The following is a 21,476-nucleotide window of genomic DNA, read 5'->3' as shown; positions in this document are numbered from 1 at the left end:
TATTGTTCCTAAATTTGTCTAAATCTGTGTTAGTGAGCACTTCTCCTTTGTCCTTTGCTGAGATAATCCATCCACCTCACAGGTGTGGCATATCAAGATGCTGATTAGACAGCAGGATTATTGCACAGGTGTGACTTAGGCTGGCCACAATAAAAGGCCACTCTAAAATGTGCACTTTTACTGTATTGGGTGGTCCAGGGGGGTCAGAAAACCAGTCAGTATTTGGTGTGACCACCATTTTCCTCACACAGTCTTCTTCATGAATTCTCTGAAACAGCTTTGGAGATGGCTTATGGTAGAGAAATGAACATTCAATTCACAGGCAAAAGCTCTGGTGGAGATTCCTGAAGTCAGCATGCCAATTGCATATTCCCTCAAAACTTGTGACATCTGTGGTATTGTGCTGTGTGATAAAACTGCACATTTTGGAGTGGCCTTTTATTGTGGCCAGCCTAAGGCACACCTGTGCAAAAATCATGCTGTCTAATCAGCATCTTCATATGCCACACCTGTGAGGTGGATGGATTATCTCAGCAAAGAAGAAGTGTTCACTAACACAAATTGAGACAGATTTGTGAACAATATTTGAGAGAAATAAACCTTGTGTGTACACAGAAAAAGTTTTAGATCTTTGAGTTCAGCTCATGACAAATGGGAGCAAAAACAAAAGTGGTGCGTTTATATTTTTGTTGAGTGTAGAAAGAAAGTTAATTTCAAACACAGTTTTTTGTGTTTGTTTTTGGTTTTTTTCCTTTTTTCAATGAAGAGACTGAAAAATGTAGACAGAAATGCAGCTCTATCTTTTTCTGGTGTTTGAACCCTGAGGCCAGAAACTTACAGAGGTAGAAAAGCTTACTGAACAGGTGTTGACAGGTGTAACTGTGCAACAATAACAAGACATTCAGGGAATGTTCTGATCAAGCTTAAGGCTCTTGTAATTATGGCATTAAAAGAAAAACTATTTAGAAAACCGGCTTTAAAAAAAAGTGCATTTTGAGGCTTGTATTTCCATTTAAAGCCACCCCGTGATATGTAAATGAAGCTCAGAATCCAGCAATTTTAGTGACCTCATGGAAACTGTAATCCTGCAGTTTTATCATGACAAACATCAGACAAGAACACGATGACGACAGATGGTACCTCATAACAGATTTTCTGTCTTTCGCTACTTTATTTCACAGAGCACATTTTCTCATCACATGGTACTTCTATTTATCTTATTTGCAGTTTTCACAGATTTGATTATTGCACATTTATCTTTTCTGGGGACATTTACTTTGTTTTGTGGTCTGACCTCCAAAAAGTTAAAAAAAAAAAAAAATGTGGGCGTGAATGTTCAACCTGATAAACTGGTTACTTGATATGTGACTCAATGGTTCAGTTCAAAGCAACAGCATTCAGGCTGCAGCTACATCTCTACCATTTCCAGCACAATGGGTTGGCTGCTGTTTGGAGCTTTTTTGTTTCTGTTTGGAGCTCTTGCCGAGAATCAGGACCGACCTACTTTTGAAGTTCTTGAAAAAAATGAGGTCAGTTTTAATCATGTCCAGACAATATCATACACTGTGTTTTTTTGCATGTGTGAATATGTCCAATCTTTCTTCACAGGAGTATGAGACACGCCGGTACGGTGTTACTGTCTGGATTACCACCAAGATTCCAGACGAAAGCGTACCTGAAATTACAAAGTCCAGAGACAGACTGGTCAAATACTGCAAGAAAATAGAGGACAATGGTAAATCACATAATTTAATAAGATAGGAGTTTAAGGAAATGGTGGAATGTAGCTTAGTAGTTGATGGTGTTTTATAATCCTATTCCCTTCTATTACATGCGCAAATATTGTACGTTTTACCTATATACAGTTGGGGAAAAAATTGTTAGATCACCCTTGTTTTCTTCAATTTCTGTTCATTTTAATCCCTGGTAAAACTAAAGGTACATTTGTTTGGACAAATATAATGATAGCAACAAAAACAGCTCATAAGAGTTTAATGTAAGAACTGATATCTCGCCATTTTCCATGGTTTTCTTGATAATAACCAAAATCACTTAAGTTCTTACATCAATAGCTATGGCATTGTACTGACAAAAACAGTCAATTTTTTTTCTTTTCTGTCCATTTTAGTCACATGATACACACAGGAGTTAGTACTTGATTTCATAACTATTGTTTTTGATGATGTTAGAATTTTTTTTTGCAACTGTATGTTTAAAAGATTTAGTTCCTCTTAAGATTTCAATCTCTCTTCCCTTCACGTCCAGTGAAAACCTTGTATCTTTGGAAGTTTGCGACAAACTAAAGGATGAATTGTTCCTTTACTGACTGAATCACTACATTACATTTATTATTTTTAAAATAACGAAGGTACATGTTTATTTGTAGTGGATCTGGTTTTAAGATGCGAATCTGACAGCACTCAGGTGTCAGCTAGGACAAACTGGGAGGACATTGTTCTTAAATGAGTCACTGATTAATATGGTCTTTCAGCAGTAAATGATGGTCAGATGGTTATCAGAAAGGATTTGTTCTCACAGCTTAAGCAAAACAAACCATGTCATGTACTGATTTAAGAGAGGTATGTGTAGATTAATGAAAAAATGATGGTAAGTGGAGTAACAAATCAATGAAAAATGACCTGTTTTTGTTTAATCTTTAACTGAAACAGAATATGTTGTTCTGTGCGATGTTTCACATACACCAACACCAACTCCAGATTTTATTTGTATGTTTTCTTTCCTCATTAAACTAAACCAGGGCTGTCAAACTCATTTTAATTCAGGGGCCACATTTGGCCAAATTTGATCTGAAGTGGGCCGAACCAGTGAAATAATAACAGAATAATATATAAGCAATATCAACTCCAAAGTTTTCTGTTTTAGAATGAAAAAAGTAAAATTACATTATAAAAGCATTTACATCTATAAACTATCCTTTAAAATAATGTGAATAACAGAAAAAAAGACATTTCTTAAGAAAAATAAGTGCAATTTTAATGATATTCTGCCTCAGTTTATCATTTACACATGTAAATTACAACTTACAGATCACAGTGAATCTACAAATACACAAAACATTTAATAAGAGGCAGAGCATTATTAAAATTGCCCCTCTTAAGACATTTCAGGTTCAAATTTTTTCAGGTTATTCTTTTTTTTTTTTTTTTTTTTTTTGGAGGAATGATGCTTTGTTTTAGTATAGATTCAGTAAAATTACATGAAAATATTTACATTTACAAAGAGAAAAATTTGGAGTTGTCATTATTTATAGGTTATTATAGTTGTATTTTATTGGTTTGACCCACTTGAGATTGAATTGGTCTAAGTGTGGAATCTGAGCTAAAATGATTGTTAGTACATCAGTGTATGTTGTGAAATGTTTGCATTCCACAAATTCATCCCACGGGTCAGACTGGATTCTTTGTGGCCCATATTTGGCCCCTGGGCCACATGTTTGACACCCCTGAGCTCAACTGACCTCTGTCATCACATCACATCACACGTTGACTCTCAGCTCAGGATGAAATCTGTGTATTGTCATTGTTTTGTGACAACCTGATATGACCGAAACTGTCACTGGGCATATTGTGAATTTATTTTAAATGAGTATGTTGGAATGTTTTATAGATATTACAGATGTATGAGAAATGAGTAATTGTCTCACAGAGAATATTCAGTTTTAAGTTATTATGCTGGATGATGTGACAATCTGTTGTAGTGTTGGCTCTTCCTCCAAACATATTTTATGTGTCATGTGGTCATTTGGTCTCACATACTTATAGTTGCATAAGCATGTGAATGACTCTGCAGAAGTTCATAAAACAGTTCTTGTTGATCCAGTGAAAATGTTATGTCGTGCATGAGAAAAACCAAAATGGCTACAGTCTTATAAGCACTGAATCACAGTGTCACATCATCCATGTGTTAAGGTAGATCATATCAGAACACATCTGGAGACACAACACTTGGTCTGAAATGAGTTTACAACTGGTAATGAAGCATCTAGACAGGCCCTGTGATCAACCACATTCCTGTCTGACCTCATGACATTGTCATAGAACTTTGTTTTGTTCGTCTACATTTTTCACCATAAGCTTGTCCTTTCTCTTTATCTCTTCGAGGTTATGGGACCTGCTCTACCAACTGGCCGGTGCTGGTCAATGTCACAAATGATGCAGAGTATTCCCTCTCCTGGTTTCTTGTTTCTGACTCGGACGTGTCCACATTAATCCCAGATCCAGATGTGACTGTTCGACACCTACTTGGGGGCATAGCATATGTCAAGTGAGCTGCACAACACTGCTTTTATCGTTGTTTATTTTATTTCTAGAAATCATGAGTCATATTTATATCATCTAGACAACAGTAACTCATGCTACTTACGCTTAAGTAAACCCACTCTTTCCAGGTTTCATTTAAATTCCACTCCTCACTTTTACTTTTAAGTTGCTCACAATATGTCTGCTTTAATTAATTCATGGTGCTGTATGTCTAATGATCCTTTTTTGTCCTAAAATGTCAATTAATTGCAAGTGCAAAGTGTTAAATTCAGGTTGATTTGTTGCGTCTTGTAATGTCAGTGTGTGACAAAATCATGTGTCAGTGTATCCTTTTGTATAATACATAACATTACTTAAACTAGTTTTGCTGAGATGACTAGACACATTGTATACAGTGCGAAATTTGTTAGTTTAGTTTTGTTTGTTGCGTGTTATTTGTAACTGATACAATGTAGTATTTTCAATGAAGAGATGTTTTTATTCAACACAACATACAGAAATACTGAATAATTCAATTTAACTGAGTTTCATAGCAGACAGATTGTGTGTTGTGGCATTGTTTTGCATTATTTAGAGCAAAAAAAATGCAGTAGTTACAAAAAAACAATGAATTGCCATCTGCATCTAAACCTTGAACGTTTTCACTGACTCCTCTTCAGCCAAAACAATGCTGAATTAACATACTTGGTGACTTGACCTGATCTCACACTGTGTGGTGAAGTTTACCATTTTACCAAGTCGGTAAGCTAGCGTTCAGCATTAACTCACCTCTTCCACCAGAGGTCATTATGTCCAAATATGGTCATTTCCAGCTTCAAAAAGCCAACATGATGACAGCCGTATCACACACTATCGACTTGCTTCAAAATGTCAGTTTAGAAACCAACAGTTGATGTCGCAGTTCTCCTTTCATTAATTATGTACAGTCTATGGGCCCAATTGAAAGCTTAGAGAAAGGCAAGTTTAGATATGTATTATTTTATGTTCTTTGTATTGTGTTTTTATTTTGCTTTTGACTGGATCCTGCTTTATTTTTTCTTTGAAGCACTTTGTAATTAAGATCCTGTGAGCTAACTATTTTCTCTCTAATTGTTTCCTTGTATTAGAAAATTTGGTGGAACGCCCAGCATCGAGAGCGGCAAAGAAAATGCAAAAACCCTTCGAGAGGCCTTGGCAAATGCTGGACAGACCTTTAACCCCCATGTTTACTGTGGGGCTGGCTACGATCCCTTTTTATCTGTAACCCACCATAATGAGATCTGGATCTTTAAAACCTGAGAACAGAGCACATCAACATAACCAAACCACTTTACAGTATATCATATCATCTGTGTAATCAGTAGTCGGCTGACGTATTCTAATGACGGTTTTAGGAATGTTGTTCATTCATGTATCTGATTTTGTGTTTTTGTCTTGATAAAGCTTCTTAAGGAGGACAAGGAAAAAATCCACACACACCAATATAGTTTCCATGTTAAGGTTTGTTTCAGCTGTGACATTTCAAGCAGCAAGATGACTTTGGTAGAAGAAAAGGAATGTTGGTGGAGACAACACAGCTGAAATAAACCTTAACAAAGGTGGTGGGCAGATTTAATTTAATTTTTTTCTATCTTATATCTGTTACACTAGTTATCCAGATATCACTACAGGGATGGACATGTTTTAAGGCTCTGTTTTATGTTGATAAAGCATGTTGCCACAAAAAATATAAATAAACACATCTTTATCTCAAACAAGTTATGAATAGTTTTATCTTCGTACATAGCAGTCACACTACCACCACTCCTCTTAATGTGCCTTCATGTTTCTTTGTTTCTGAGGTGACTGCAGGTCAGTCCTTAAAGGAGCGATATTTTTGTTTTTTTAAATGGAATTATGCATTTTAAAACATTTCCCTGTGGTCTACGTAAACTGTAAATGCTATGCTTGGGTCTGAATTCTTCATTATTTCAACCCTATTTCTGAGTAATGACACCAGAAAGGACGTTTTGAGCGCTGGGCCTTTAAATGCAAATGAGCCACTTCACGCCCCACCCTCTCCAGGTGGTTGATTGTACTTTCTGTTCCGTTCAGCCACTTGTGTTCATTAATATAACCAAGAACTGAACGTTTTAGGTAATCGGCTCAAAGTTTGGACATATTTTCAGTTTTTACTACAACCACTGCTGCTGACAAACAATTATGTCGTACTCTGAGAAATGTTCGTCGGAAGTCATGATATGTGGAAATGTTGTGCCATAACTAGTTATAGACATAACAATTTAAGAGGAATTAAAACTGGTTGTAGAAATCCACTTGATTTTTGTCAAAAGGAATATAAAGATAGCTTTGCAACACCTGGAGGGTTCAAATTCAAACTTCTTGAACCATTAGCGTCCCCAAATACATAAATAAATGTACCAAAGACTAATAAAAGTGCATTTAGAAAACTATGACCCCTTTAAGAGACATTCAAGCAAAGGAACAAAGCAGCATAATTGGGCCAGGGCGGTTCTCCAGTGACACACAATTATTATGATTATATCCTCCTGCTTCCTGGTTCAACTTGTTTGTGCAAAAGTATGAATAGAATTCACATGAACTCTGTAAGAGCAACATACAGTGGTTAACTACTAGTGGTTGGTTTACTACAAGTGCAAAGAAATGTAATACCGTATTAGGGTAAACCCCTTGAGATTTACCTCTAGTTTTCAAAGAGGTCTAAAAATATCACACACAAAACAGTGGTATGACAAAAAAAAAGAACAAACAAAAGATAAAGTAAAAATGTATATCTATGTTACACTGAATAACTACAACCACTAATATGGTGAAACAGACCATCAATAAATAGTATATAAAGCTTGAATTGATCACTACGTGTGCAGCTTTAAGCATGAGAAATTTACACAGTAGTAGTAGTAGTTCAGTAATACCTCCTTAGAACACCACCTTAAAATAAGAACACAAAGCATTTTTAACCCTTAAAAACCCAGAGCTATTTTTATACAGGGTGGGGAAGCAAAATTTACAATGAACATTTAGTTGTTTTTTCTCAACAGGCACTACGTCAATTGTTTTGAAACCAAACATATATTGATGTCATAATCATACCTAACACTATTATCCATACCTTTTCAGAAACTTTTGCCCATATGAGTAATCAGGAAAGCAAACGTCAAAGAGTGTGTGATTTGCTGAATGCATTCGTCACACCAAAGTAGATTTCAAAAATAGTTGGAGTGTCCATAAAGACTGTTTATAATGGAAAGAAGAGAATGACTATGAGCAAAACTATTACCAGAAAGTCTGGAAGATACTATTAAAGAAGAATGGGAGAAGTTGTCACCTGAATATTTGAGGAACACTTGCGCAAGTTTCAGGAAGCGTGTGAAGGCAGTTATTGAGAAAGAAGGAGGACACATAGAATAAAAACATTTTCTATTATGAAAATTTTCTTGTGGCAAATAAATTCTCATGACTTTCAATAAACTAACTGGTCAGACACTGTCTTTCAATCCCTGCCTCAAAATATTGTAAATTTTGCTTCCCCACCCTCTAGCAACTTCCAAATTCATTTTTCTCCACATTTTAACCTTTCCCTAAGTGGCTTATCACCATTTATTATGATATTATCCTCTGCATTTTGCATTTTTTGGTGAAAATCGGGTATATACCTACCTTTGGTTTTGCTGTTTTTTGTAGATATTCATAAAATCTCAATGTAAATTTAGAGGTTATTATATCAAAACAGAAAACTGATGAAAAAGATCACTTTTTCAGGTTAATACGGCAACTGCACAAAAAAACTAAACTAACATTTATCAAACTACTGAACATGGGTTTTACTGGTGAATCAGTGTTGCAGAAGGTGACAGTGTTTCCACGTTCAACTACAGATCCTCTGAATGTCCAAATCTGATGACGGTTTGAAGCTGCAAAACTGTATTTTACCTGAATAATTTACATGTATTGATAAGATTAATGATTTATAAGTTATCAAATGTTTTAAATCAGTGGATACTTTTGATCACCTGCAGCTCCTTAGGTCTTTGAGGGTTAAATATAACAGTCAGTGAAATGATAGATAGCGTAGATCTTGAGCCAATAGTTCTCTTAACATGAGAAACACAAAAATTGTGATCAAAAATGTACAGGATATTGAACACTAGATGGCAGTGTTGGCCTGCTTCACCAATGACAAAATCAGACTTACAGCTTCATTGTGCAGACCTCAGATTTATTTCCCCTGCAGAAATTTAATGTAACAGCACTTCAACAATGATTGTTTAGTGTGAGATTAAAGTGGTTAAATAAATCCTGTAATTTTTAATAGGCATGTTAAATTCTGATATTTACTAGTCTTCCGGAAGAGTATACCCCATACTCTACTAAAGAATTGGAAGTAATAGCTTTCAACCTCTGTAATTGCTAAACACCACCTCCTTCTTAACTGGAAATCCGCAACAGCTCCTCCAGCACACAATGACTTAACGTGGTTATGTCCTTTTTAAAAGTAGAGAAAATTAGTCATTCAAAATGAGGAAACTTGAACAAATTCTACAATAAATGACAACCGTTGATAGATTTTTTTGAGACAATATAATTCCCTTCCCCTTTTTACCTCTGCCAAGGAGGTTATGTTTTCATCAGGGTTTGTCTGTTTTTTTGTTTGTCAGTGAGATAACTGAAAAAGTTATGGATGAATTTTGATGAAATTTCAGGAAATGTTGATATTAGCCCAGGGAACAAATGATTAAATTTAGCCAGTAATCGGGAGGGGAGACTGATCTGCCTTGGCAGAGGTCTGTGCTCTCCGAATGCTTTCTAGTTCCATTTATATATTTGTTTTTTATTTGTTCTTATGTTTATGTGACCAGTTAAATTACTTTACAGAGACTATGTTTTAGTATTCTTTTCATTGTATTGCTCGTCGGGTTTCATTGTTATTTTATATGCAAATCTAAATCTAGTGGTGTATACAAACATGGTTAATGTTCGAGTTTCAGTGTTATTTGTCATACGCATTCAGGGTACAAGTACCATGGCAATGAAACAAGTGTGCCCTGGCACAAACACATAACAATAACAATCACAGCAGCAGTAAAAATACTTAACAATAAATAGCACTAGCCCTTCTATAGTAATTAAAAAACACAAATAAACAAATACAATTATAAAAGCTAAAGGTCAGGCTGCAGGTTTCCAGCTTCCTCCTTCTGGCTGAGCTGCTGTACAGCAGCTGTGTAGCCTGACGAAAAAAGCTGTCTCTGAAGTGAGTAGTCTGGGTTTTGTAAGCTTTGTAAGCGCTTTTCTGACGGCAGATAATAAAAAAAGACTGTGTGTGGGATGACTTGTGCCCTATATGATGCCAGGGCACACTAATGTTGACATCAGTGTGCCCTGGTATATGTAAGTGCCTTTGTTTCTCTTTTATACATATCAATAAAAAATATGAAACAGAAATTCTGATATTGACAAAATACTTTCAGAAAATTCTGTATAATGACATATATATGTGATGTTCAATTAGTAAACATTTTACAAGCTGCTATTATGTGACCAAAACAAGGTTAAAATAATCTGATATCATGTATAACTCAACTGAGAGGAGAATGTAATGATGAGAATTCAAGTGTTTTGGTGCTCCATGAAAACAACAGTGACAGTCAAAGCAAAGAGATTTTAATCAGTAAAACTATTTCAACCTCTGGAACAAAATGATAAAGAAAAGGATTAGATTGTGAATGCATGTAAACTCTACGTCACAGTTATTTCTAAACCAGACTTGTATGAAAGGTTGATCACATTTATGAATATTGTCATTGTAACTAAAAAGTGCAGTCACTGTCAGTGCTTTATCTTTCTCTTTCATTTGTTCATAGTAATAGAAAAATACAAAAAAAAAACATACAGAACAACAGAAACAATATCTTTCAAGGCTCGATAAAACAAAGACAGAAAACATTAAAATCATTAAAATTGTAATAATACTGAATCAAATTCTGGTCTGAAAGGGATGTGAAATGCATTTTTCTTAATTGTAAATAAACACACTGAGCAAAGATAAATGAAACTATCAACCTGAAGGACACGTTCAGTCACCAGAAGAATGTTCTGTACTGCAAAAACAATATCACATGTACCCGCACTTCTGTGGAGAGTTATAATTAGATTTGGACTATGTGAGTTTTACATCTAATAGGAAGTCCATCAACTTTAAAGAAAACTTTTAGAGTCTGAAGTAGTTGAGATAGATAAGAAATAGGGCCGCACAATATTGGAAAAAACTGACATTGCGATTTTTTTTAACCCTGTGATATATATTGCTATATGAAAAAATACTCAGGAGGATATAATAGCTGTGTGGCACCATCGTAAATTGTCAAACTAATTAGTTGTCATTTGTTGTTGTGGCAACAATTGCAAGGCACTGCCGACACAGATCACGTGTTTCAGTATCATCCTTCTTGTAGCCGAAATAATTCCGAATAACTGACGTTGCTTTTCTTTTTGGCACCAAATCTTAGTTTTTCTGTGATTTTCTCTTCTTCATTGCTCATTTTTCAGTGTTGTTACCAGTGACTCACTCCAAACTGATTAAGAACGTTTGTAATTGGTGGATCGCTGTGCGCAGTGCGTGTCAGATACCCTTGAACTTAGTTGAGAACACTTTGAGTTCATTTGCCTCTTACATTGCAGGACCTACAATGTGACTATTGTGCACATGTACATTGCAATGACGTTGCTCAAACGATATATTGTGCAGCTCTAATAAGAAATGTTAACTTTATCAAATTGATTCAGATTTACATTATTTAGTCTCATTGTAGAAAACAGAAAGTATGTGTTCTCGATTTTTCACTAACAGAGGAGGATATGTCATTTAACAATTTGAAAGTGACACCATGTTATTCACAAAATATTGTTTTAAAATGCACGATAATTAAACATTTTTTTAACAGATTGACTCAGATCAGTTTTTGTTATATTTATTTTATTTACGTTATTGTGCACTATAAAAGAATTCTGTCATGCAAATGTGTTATCATGTTGTCGAAAACGATTCATGATGAGGTTGTGAAATGCACCTGGCACCTGCCTTGAAAACAAACCAGTTGTGGGTGTTCTTTGCATGTAATGATCAAACTGGTTATACCAACACTATAACACACCCAGTACCGAGCACTGACGGAATGTAGAGAAAGGTTGTTTGACACCAAACAAATGTCAGTTTTCGCATACAGGGCTGTAAAGGATAGAGCGGATAAATCTCCTGCATCCAAACCACAGGACTCTAACATAGCAGCAGAACCTGATGACCTCACAAAGGCAACATGTTATTCATTCTTTATAGAATATGACGGTGAAATACAGGGACATTGGTCCTATTTGTAAAAAGTAGTAGCAGGTTCTCTTTTTAACGTGAACATTTTAGTAACAAGTACCTCAGCAATGGAAACAAGACAACGAACAGACTCATTGGGTGAGTACAAACAGTGATGCACTGTGTAGGCAAAGTAAATACTGTATATTACATATTATTCTGTTTGTAAATTTGTGTTTTTAATTGCGTTCTTTTTTCTTAATAGAATTTCCTCCGGATTTGAGCCTCGTCCTTGTTGGATCACAGAGGTGTGGAGTTAACTCTGTTGCAAACGGAATCTTAGGAGGAACAGCCTTTGAATGGGATAAAAGAACTGCTCAGAGTGAGACACATTCAGCAAAGGTGAACGGTAAGGTGATCCAGCTGGTCAAAGCTCCCGTGTGGCTGAGGAGTTACCATCTGTGTGATACAGCAGAACTTGTCAAAGATGAACTGGTGCTCAGTGTGACTCATTGTGAACCAGGACCACATGCTTTTATTCTGCTGGTTGAGGTGGACTTACCGTTCACAAGTGCATGTGCTAATGCAGTAAAGGCCCACTTAGAGCTTTATGGGGAAAATGTGTGGAACCACACTATTGTGTTGTTTACCTGCGGAGACTGGTTGGACAACACCACTATTGAAGAATACATCACTGGGGAAGGAAAAGACCTGGATGAACTCCTTGACAGATGTGGACAAAGGTACGTGTTTGATAGCATGAGCACCCGTGCGACTCTGAGTCAAACTGTTCTGGACCAGGTTGAGACTCTGGTGGAGAGAAATGGAGGAAGACATTTTGAAACTGATGAGAATGTGATCCAGGATATTCTCAAAAAGAGGGAAGAAGTGGACAAGAGAGCAGAAAACAGAAAACAAAGAAGAATCAAACACAAGGAAACATGGGAGAACACGGCAGGTGAGAAGACTTTTTATTAAAGTTACCGTATAAACATGTTTATACTTAACCTGTGTTAGAAAATGCTTTTTCTACACAATGAAGACTTACTACGAAATATGTTTTGCAGCTTATCTGTGTCAGTGTTTGGCCGCCAAACAGTCTGAAGCTTTCCAATAATCACACATGACACTAAACTACTGTTGAACTGCTTGGTAAACATTATAACTTTCACCATAATGGAGTGGAGCTGTAAACAGCTAAACACAAATTGAGTTTTTTTAAAGTTTGTTTGTTTTTGTTTTTTTCATACAAATGTTTAGAACAATATTTGATTTAGGGAATTAAAAAAATTGGAGAAACATACTGTTAAATACAGGTACTCCAATAAATATGTGCATATATAGAATCGAATAGAATCTTTATTTTGTCAGTAGTAGTTTGTCACACACGTAAACATGCACCACACACTGAAATTTGTCTTCTGCTTTTAAGCCATCACTAGATAGTGTGACAGTGATCATAGTTGCGGCCCTGACTTAGGACAGACTAAAGTCATTCCACTACATGACATTAGCCTTAATTTTCCACTTGGTGACTTTTTGGCCAACAAAAGATGCAAGTCAGAGGCTAATTTGAGCGTGGAACCCTGTGTGATAACTATGCATGAACTATACAGAAGTGTGATCTGTGACGTGCTTTTGTAGCATGGAAAATATGCAGACCTGTTTGTGAGTCTGATTCCTGTAATGCTTGATGTGTTTTTGCTGCCGATGACATAAACAATTCACACAAACAATGAGAACACAAATTTCTGTGTCTCATCTACAGCCATTACCTGAACCCAGTTTGATCAAACACATTTTTATGAGCACGATAATGTCAGATTTTTTACATTCACCTTTCAGTTCTTTAGAAAACACACAGATATCTACTTCTCAACCCATAACATGAGGATGGTGCTACTTGAACCTCCAGCTCACTCCATAGTTCAGATGATCCTTACTGCCTCCATCTCCCCCTCCATTCTCTCATCAGTATTTTCTTCATTGTCTACCTTGGTTTTTCATTGCATTTCTTTTTCATTTACATTGGAACACAAGCACATTTAGATTTTTATTCTCTAAGGAACTTAACTTTCACAGTGTCTTTTTCTGTGAAAAATTAGACCAGAAGTGGTGGATCTAAATTATAATGCAACATGTTTGAATGAACTGCCATTCTTCATCTTCCATCTTGGAATTGTTAGGACTCCTTCACCCTTTCCTAAAGTAGTCGAGGCATTTAATAACTAGGAGACATCCTCACCTCAGCGCTGTCATTTTCAATACATGTTAACGTGTTTGCATGTTCTTCCAATGTTTGCTAGGGTTCTCCAGCTTCCACTGTCCAAAGACATCATAAACTTATGATTAGCATGTATTTCAATTCATAACATAGCATAATTGGTCATTTGGCAATGTAGGGGCTGACAAATTTTTATTATTTAATGCACACAATTTGGATTGTACAATTGGTAATTTTAAATAATGAATACAACTTCAGATTGAAGAAAGTGCTCCTGTTGTGGTTTGTGTAATCCAAAAGTGTCTCTAACCTCTTACACTTCATGTGTCAGTTCACTCAAAGACCTCCACAAAACTATGACAGAAGGCAAGTTAATTAGGAACTGAGAAAAGGGTCTAAACGGTAAGGTTATGTGATGTGTCTAAGGTGTCCTGGAACAAAATCCATTACACTGAGTAAATATATCCAATCAAACCATTCATAATTGAATTGTTGTTGAAGTGTCTTTATCAGACGTCTCTAAGCCTTTGATTTTACATCATTACTTGGAATTAGAATTTTCATTTTGGTATTGGATTCTCTCAAGTTTGTTTTTCTACTATACATTATGAGTATGTCTAGACATACATTAATGTTACATTTATGGACAAGAAAACACTTTTGAATCGGTTTTGACCAATCACTAATCTCTTTTCAGGATCACCCATATCTGAGGTAACCATCGTCATGCTCGGTTGGGTTTTTGGTTCAAAATCTGAAATTAGTAGTGTCATTTTGGGCATACCTGAAAAAGAGAAAAGAACAGAAACATGTGTCAAAGAAACAAAAGTCATGAAAAATGGACTGAAGGTGACTGTTGTAGATACCCCTGGATGGTGGAAATACTTCTCTGCCAGTTTGGTGCCAAATTCTGTCAGATCTGAGATCATGAAGGCATTAGATGAGGATGAGGAAACAGGCCACACATCTGCCAAAGAAAAATCCCACGACAAGGTTTCCTCTGGCCGTGCTTTCCTCCTGATGATACCAGCTGACACTTCATTTACCAACGAACAAAAGAAGATCATAGAAGACAACATGAAACCTTTTGGTGAGACAATCTGGCAGAACACCATAGTGGTCTTCAATAGAGCTCATTGTCTAGGGGAGTTTGAAATTGAGCAGCACATTGAAAGTGAAGGGGAGGCTCTCATTTGGCTGGTGGAGCAGTGTGGGAACAGATACTTTACCTTCACTGATGAAGTAAAACACCAGAGTGAACTTGAAGATCAGGGACAGAAGCTGGTAGACATGGTTGTGGACATGGTGTCAAAAGATCAGAGCCTTCAGATACCTTCAAATAAAGACAAAGAACAAATGGCAGAAACTGGACACCGTACAGAGGAGGGAAGTCCTGAGGAACCAGTCGACCATGATCTTAAGAAGTTGGTAGAGGTCCTACACAGTGAGTGGGAGTGGAGACCATGGGAAATGACAGAGTTTCGTGCAAGATTTGCTCAAAGACTAAGAACCAAATACCGAAAATGTGATGTAAACATTGGCAAATGTAAGTATGTTTCCAGATTTTTCAGTTCTTTCCTCTGGTTCAAATCAGTACCTTAGATGGCAACTGTCTTTCTTTAAAAGAAAAAGCACTCCTTAAATGTCCTTGGCCACATGTCTTTTGGATTCAACCAGAAAGTATTAATAGAATTCTCCCTGTCTAGATCAGTTAAAACCACACATTCTACCTCCTTTTAATAGGTAATAGGGAAGCTTAGAATTTAAGGTAGAAAACACTGCAAAACTTAAGGAATTGTGTTTATATCTGTTTTGAAGAAAGCTAACATCAAGCTGATGTGATTTTAATCCAGTTCCAAAGTCGAGCCATACGAGAGAAGAGATAGAAAAGATACTAAGAGATGAACTGCGTGGAAGAAGTCTGGAAGAGGTGTTGGAGACTGCACTGCATATATACTTCCAAAGAGAATGTGGAGCATTTGGTAAGTAAGTTCTCTAAACTTAATGTACAATACATTTAAAAAGGATTCAAACTTCAGAAAGATTTTTTTTTTTGTTTTCCTTTAAGTATCAGTTCATCTTTTCTAAATACTGAAACAGATTTGATTCTTCATTTTGTACAGATATCTTATCGATAATGTTTGAAAAAGACCAGTTCAAGTCTGAGTGGAAGCAGCTGTTTGAGAGGGAGTGGGCCAGGAGGGAAGTACGAATGATGAAGTACGTCCTCGCAAAATATTTGGCTGACAGTAAAGAAGATGCTGGTGAGTATTTTTAACACCTTCACTATTTTTAATGTCTTCTCCATGTGCTTGTTTGTGATTATTCATCCGAGGTGTCTCTTTTCATGGCACTAAAGAAAGTCACAGATCCTCCTCTTTGCAACACAGCAGCACAATATAGTGATATGTTGTGTGGTTCTATTCCAGATGCAGGTGAAGCTCACATGAGGAGCTGTGAAGACGCTTCTGTTCAGATGGTTAAATCGACACTTTTGAAAAGTTCTTCTTGGATTGATCAACTGCCTCCTTTGATCAAGGAAATAATCAAAGGAATCTTAAAGAGATTAAAAGAATGAAACAAACCAGTACGTAGCTGAATATGAGGTAATAAGGTAAAAAGAGCTTTGCCGTTGTCACAAAACAGATCATATTCTTTTGAGGATCTAAGAAGGACTGGCTAAAGACAGAAAGTCAGAGAGAAAATTCTTCTGTTTTTATTAATTTAGAGGGCATTTACTAGTCATGTTTATCTTGGCTTAAAATGGGCAGTGAATGCACATTTATCCTCATAACAAAAAAAAAAAGTTACTCTGTCCTGATTCCACTGACTGCAGTCAGATGTGAACCTTTGTCTTGCTGGTAAACCGTTATATTCAACATGATATCATGAAATCACGTATACATGCCACTTTTAATTGCCGGTAATTAGCATGCTATCCATCCGCATGTTTGTTCATGCCACATCAAATACCACACACTGAGGTTAGGGTTATGTGAACCAGAGATCTTGGTGTAAGTTGACACATGATCACATGGAACACGTGAAAGGACAAAAATGCGTATGTATAGCACGTCAAATGCCGTAAGAACTGGCGTGACATACAATGTGATTTTATGAGATCAGTCTTGTTATATTATGTATTTCTAACTCAGTACTTTGCACTAAGGGTTGTAGTGGAGATCAAATGCATTTGTGCATTGTCGTCTTTTCTGTTTTAGATCAAGGTTTTCTCTACCATTAGAACACTGTATTATTTTCATAGCATCTTCTAGAAATGTGAAGAAAATGGTTTTATCACATTTTGCTGTCCTTTACGGTTGCGTGACTCTGTAGGAATTCCATTTATTATTTATTTTATTCACATTTTATTCATTTATATTCACATTATTTCCAGTTAGATATTATGTAGTGATTTTGTTTATTGTTGAAAGGCTGGAAATAATTTGGTTATATTTAAGATATAAAATAATGCAAATTATTACATTTAATTCAAGAACTTTCATTTTGTCTTCTTATCTTAATGATACAGGGGTTATTTTCTTTTGTTCAGACAAAGTAGTTGTAGAGTGGCGTTCTCATACCTGACATGTTTCGGCTGTCACAGCAGCCTTTTTCAGAGGCATATATTTAACCCATAAAAGCCCAGAGCTACTTTTGTGGCAGTTCCAAAATATTTTGTTCTCTATATTTAATTTTTCTTAAGTGATTTATCACCATTTGTTATATATTATCCTCTGTATTTTGCATTTCTTCAGTGAAAATCAGGTATTTTCCTATATTAATTCACTGATCATGTTCATACAAACTCAGATTAAAGTTGAGGATTATTATATCAGAAATAGAGAAAACTGAGAAAAAGTGACTTTTTCAGTAAAATACTATCATTAACTCAACATAAAACAAGTGTCTCAATTTACTGTCATTGATCCAACTCCATGGGTTTTACTGGTGAATTAATGTTGTAGAAGATGACAGCGTTTCCACATTCACTACGGAGCCTCTGAACGTCCAAATGGGTCGTATCTGACGACCATTAAAAGATGACAAACTGCATTTTACACCAATTATTTCAAGGTATTGAAAGGTTTAGTGGTTCAGAATTTATGAAACATTTTAGATCAGTAGATGCTTTTGGTCGCCGATGGCTGTTTGGGTCTTAATGGGTTAAGGCGTATAGTATGTTCACTAACAAAACTTTGAAGAATCACCCAAAGACATGATACTAACCTCATTAGTAATCATTATTTTTTTCATTTCCTTGTTTATGAGTATAATGTGAAAATCAACAACCTATGTTTTGTTTTTTAATTGTATTTTCCATAGTATGAGCCTTATGTTTGTGCAGTGGTGAATTCCAGTCCTTTGGTTTTGTGATGTGACATCTGAAGGTTCTTCTCAGTTCCTTATTTTTACTTCACCTCTTCAATTTTAATGTGGATTGATCTTTATATGGCAAAGAAACACACACACACAAACATACACAAAGCCACAAACTTAAGATGTGTCATTTAATGTTCAATAGTGTGAAGGTTTTTTGTCTTAAAGCCTTTTCTACATGCTGTCATCCCTGCTAGAAACTGCTACTACTACATAATTCTTGATTTGTTCTACCAGTCCATGATAGAGGACACCGGTGGAGCTGTAATTTCCCTTGAAGGGAAATTCACAAGCCAGTTTCACGTTCTCTCTGATCTGTCACAGTTGGCAAGTTGGGATAGAGATATCATGGTTTTTCTCACCTGGATAAGACTTAAAGGGGTCATATTTAGCTAAATGCACTTTTATTAGTCTTTGGTTCATTTATTTGTGTATTTGGACCCTAATAGTTCATAAAATTTGAATTTGAACCCTCCAGATCCTGTAAAGCTATCTTTATATTCATTTTGGCAAAAATCGAGTGGATTTCTACAACCTGTTTTAATTCCTGCTTAATTTGTTACATCTATAATTAGTTACATCATGACATTTGCACATATAAGGTCAAGACCTCCATCAAACATTTCTCCAAGTACGACATAATTGTTTGTCAGCAGCAGTGGTTGCAGTAAAAACTGAAAATATGTCCAAACTTCGAGCCGATTACCTAAAATGTTCAGCTGCTGGTTTTATTAAGGAACACAAGTGGCTGAACGGGACAGAAAGCACGGTCAACAACCTGGAGGGGGTGGGGTCATTTGCATTTAAAGGGCCAGTGCTCAAATTGACCTTTCTGTCATTACTCAGAAATAGGGTTGAAGATGGGCCTGTGGAGTTGAATTAATGAAGAATTCAGACCCGAACATAGCATTTACAGTTTATGTAGACCACAGGGAAATGTTTTAAAATGTATAATTCCATTTCAAAAAGCAAAATATTCCTCCTTTAAGATCAGCACCTGGGCTGAAGAAATCAGAAAACTCCTGGGATTTTTCTAACATGGTGGAGAGGAAAGATACTATTTTCATCAGTGTAGACATGGTTTCTCTCTAGATACAAGTTTTGTTTTGTTTTTTTAAACGGTGTCCATTAATAGAAAAAAAAAAGAAAATGGCTTTACATTTCTTGGAGCTGCTTTCCAAATACAAGTCCAAAATTAAAACAATACTGATAGTGTTTAGTGAAATGGCAACAACAAAAAGTCTTCGCGGTATTTAAAATGACTGCTCCAAGGCAAAGATGGCTCATTTTGTTCTTCCTCGCCTTAACTCTTCCATTCACATCTCTGGTGGGAGGGGCTAAGACACGAGCTGAGGAGTCAAAGTGAGGACCTGAGGAGTTAAAACAAGTGAACTGAGAAGAAAAGTATGTGTGAGATGCATTATTGTAATTGTGGATGTTTTCAGGTTCCTGCCCCTCCCCTCCCTTCCAGATACTTGTCAGAGAAAATATCAGGCCGGGTGTGTCGGGGTTGGTGGCATTTGTTGATCAGTTTCCTCATGTTTCGGGTTTGGTTAGAGAATCATTTTGTTTACATATGTTCTGTTGTATCACCCAGTAGCCAAAGTTAACCTGTAATGAGCTGTCAAATTCCTGTTACCGGTGGTTCTTGGGAGCTGGGGATGAGGGGAGTTTATTCACATTATTTATAAATATTCTAATAATTATAATTTAGATAGACAGACAGACTTAATTGATCCCAAACTGGGAAACTGTAGTGAAGCAGCAGCATGACAAACAGTAAAAATAGAATATAAGAATAAAATACAACACAATAACAAACACACTATACATAATAAATTAGAAAATTTGGACAAACAGGATCAAACAGTGAGGTGCAAAGTAATATGTCATTTTTCAGTAAGATGGAGGTGGATACATATCAATAAAGTGCAAAAACATTTATAAATGCTGTAGTAAAAAAACCATCCTATACCTTCTTGCCAAAGATGACAAAATGGACAAATGATTATACAAATCAATGACAAATAATTTTTTCAATTTGAATTTTATCCTGTTTGGTTGTTAATTTATATTCTCGTACATGATGTTGTTTTATCTCACTCCTTCATTTTTACATTGATTTGACAGCATCATGTTATCCCTGCCCTCTTTACTCCGATTCACTTAATTTAATCGAAGTGTCATGTTTTTGCATTTTCTGTACATATCTCTTTTATTGTGTTGCTTCTGTTTTAGTGTCTTTACTTGGATCTTGTATCCTGCTGTTGTGCCCTTCTGCTTTGTCTGTCAAAGCACTTTGTAAACTTCGTTTTTAAATGCGCTATATAAATAAAGCTATTATTATTATTATTATAATTATTATTTTTATTATTATTTACGTAACTAGTCATTGTCTTAATCTGAATATTCTAGTCTATAGGGAATGTTTGTTTCGTATTCAGTATTTTGTGTTCTGCATCTTTGAGGTTCATGGAAGAACAATAATATTTGGTGCAGTTCGTAGCGGTGTTTTCTTTTTTTATATAATTTAATTTTTGTATTTGGAAAGATACTTTACAACAGACAACTAAGCACATTTGTACATCATGTCTGAAAAATCAATGATGGTAAAGCATGAAATGTAACAAACACATGTTCCACATAAGTTCTCTGTTTAGATAAAAACTAAACAAAAACAACTGTTCTTAAAGTAAGTCTTCCCCCTTTTTTTTGTTGTATTTTGTTAAACAGATCTTAGAACAGAAAGATGTCACATTTTTCCCCTTATTTTCATTATTCTTATTCCACAATCCACACAAGTTTCAGCTCCAGTACATTAAGTCAGTCCAATTGTAACTTGTCATTTCCATTTAAGTTAAATCTAGCCTCAGTGGGGTGATATATTCAATCCGTTTCGACCACATCTCCATAAATGTATACTGTTTTACTTTTAATGAAAAGGGCAGTTTCTCCATTACATAAATTTCATAGATTGCTTTTAACCAGTCTTCGTGTTGTGGTGCAGTAGTGGTGTTTTCACATCCATCTACTGAAAGTTTCTCTGTGCTCACCTGAGTTTACAGTGTTTAGGTACAAGCAGGATTTGTGATATCACTGCTCAGATACTAAAGAGTCTAAACCAGGGGCGTCAAACTCATGTTAGGTCAGGGGCCACATACAACCCAATATGACCTGCAGATGATTAAAATAATAACACAATAATACAAAAATAATATCAATTCCAAAATTTGTATGTCTAATTTCTATGTTTTAGAGTGAAAAAAGGAAAATTATATAATCAAAA

The 21,476-nt window shown here is 35.7% G+C and overlaps 1 protein-coding gene across 1 annotated transcript in view; it reads left to right on the top strand.

Moving 5' to 3' along the window:
• Window positions 1-11,470: 11,470 nt before the first annotated feature.
• Window positions 11,471-21,476, top strand: part of LOC115434580 (uncharacterized) — a 36,130-nt gene continuing 26,124 nt past the window's right edge. Inside the window, exons 1-6 of the mRNA XM_030156616.1 lie at window positions 11,471-11,745; window positions 11,852-12,544; window positions 14,508-15,356; window positions 15,664-15,792; window positions 15,934-16,074; window positions 16,240-16,376. Coding sequence (XP_030012476.1) covers window positions 11,715-11,745; window positions 11,852-12,544; window positions 14,508-15,356; window positions 15,664-15,792; window positions 15,934-16,074; window positions 16,240-16,376 — 1,980 coding nt within the window. The 5' untranslated portion in view covers window positions 11,471-11,714. The remainder of the gene's footprint in view (window positions 11,746-11,851; window positions 12,545-14,507; window positions 15,357-15,663; window positions 15,793-15,933; window positions 16,075-16,239; window positions 16,377-21,476) is intronic.

This window comes from Sphaeramia orbicularis, chromosome 15, assembly GCF_902148855.1.
Source record: "Sphaeramia orbicularis chromosome 15, fSphaOr1.1, whole genome shotgun sequence".
NCBI lineage: Eukaryota > Metazoa > Chordata > Actinopteri > Kurtiformes > Apogonidae > Sphaeramia > Sphaeramia orbicularis.
This window is presented reverse-complemented; position numbering and strand designations above follow the sequence as displayed.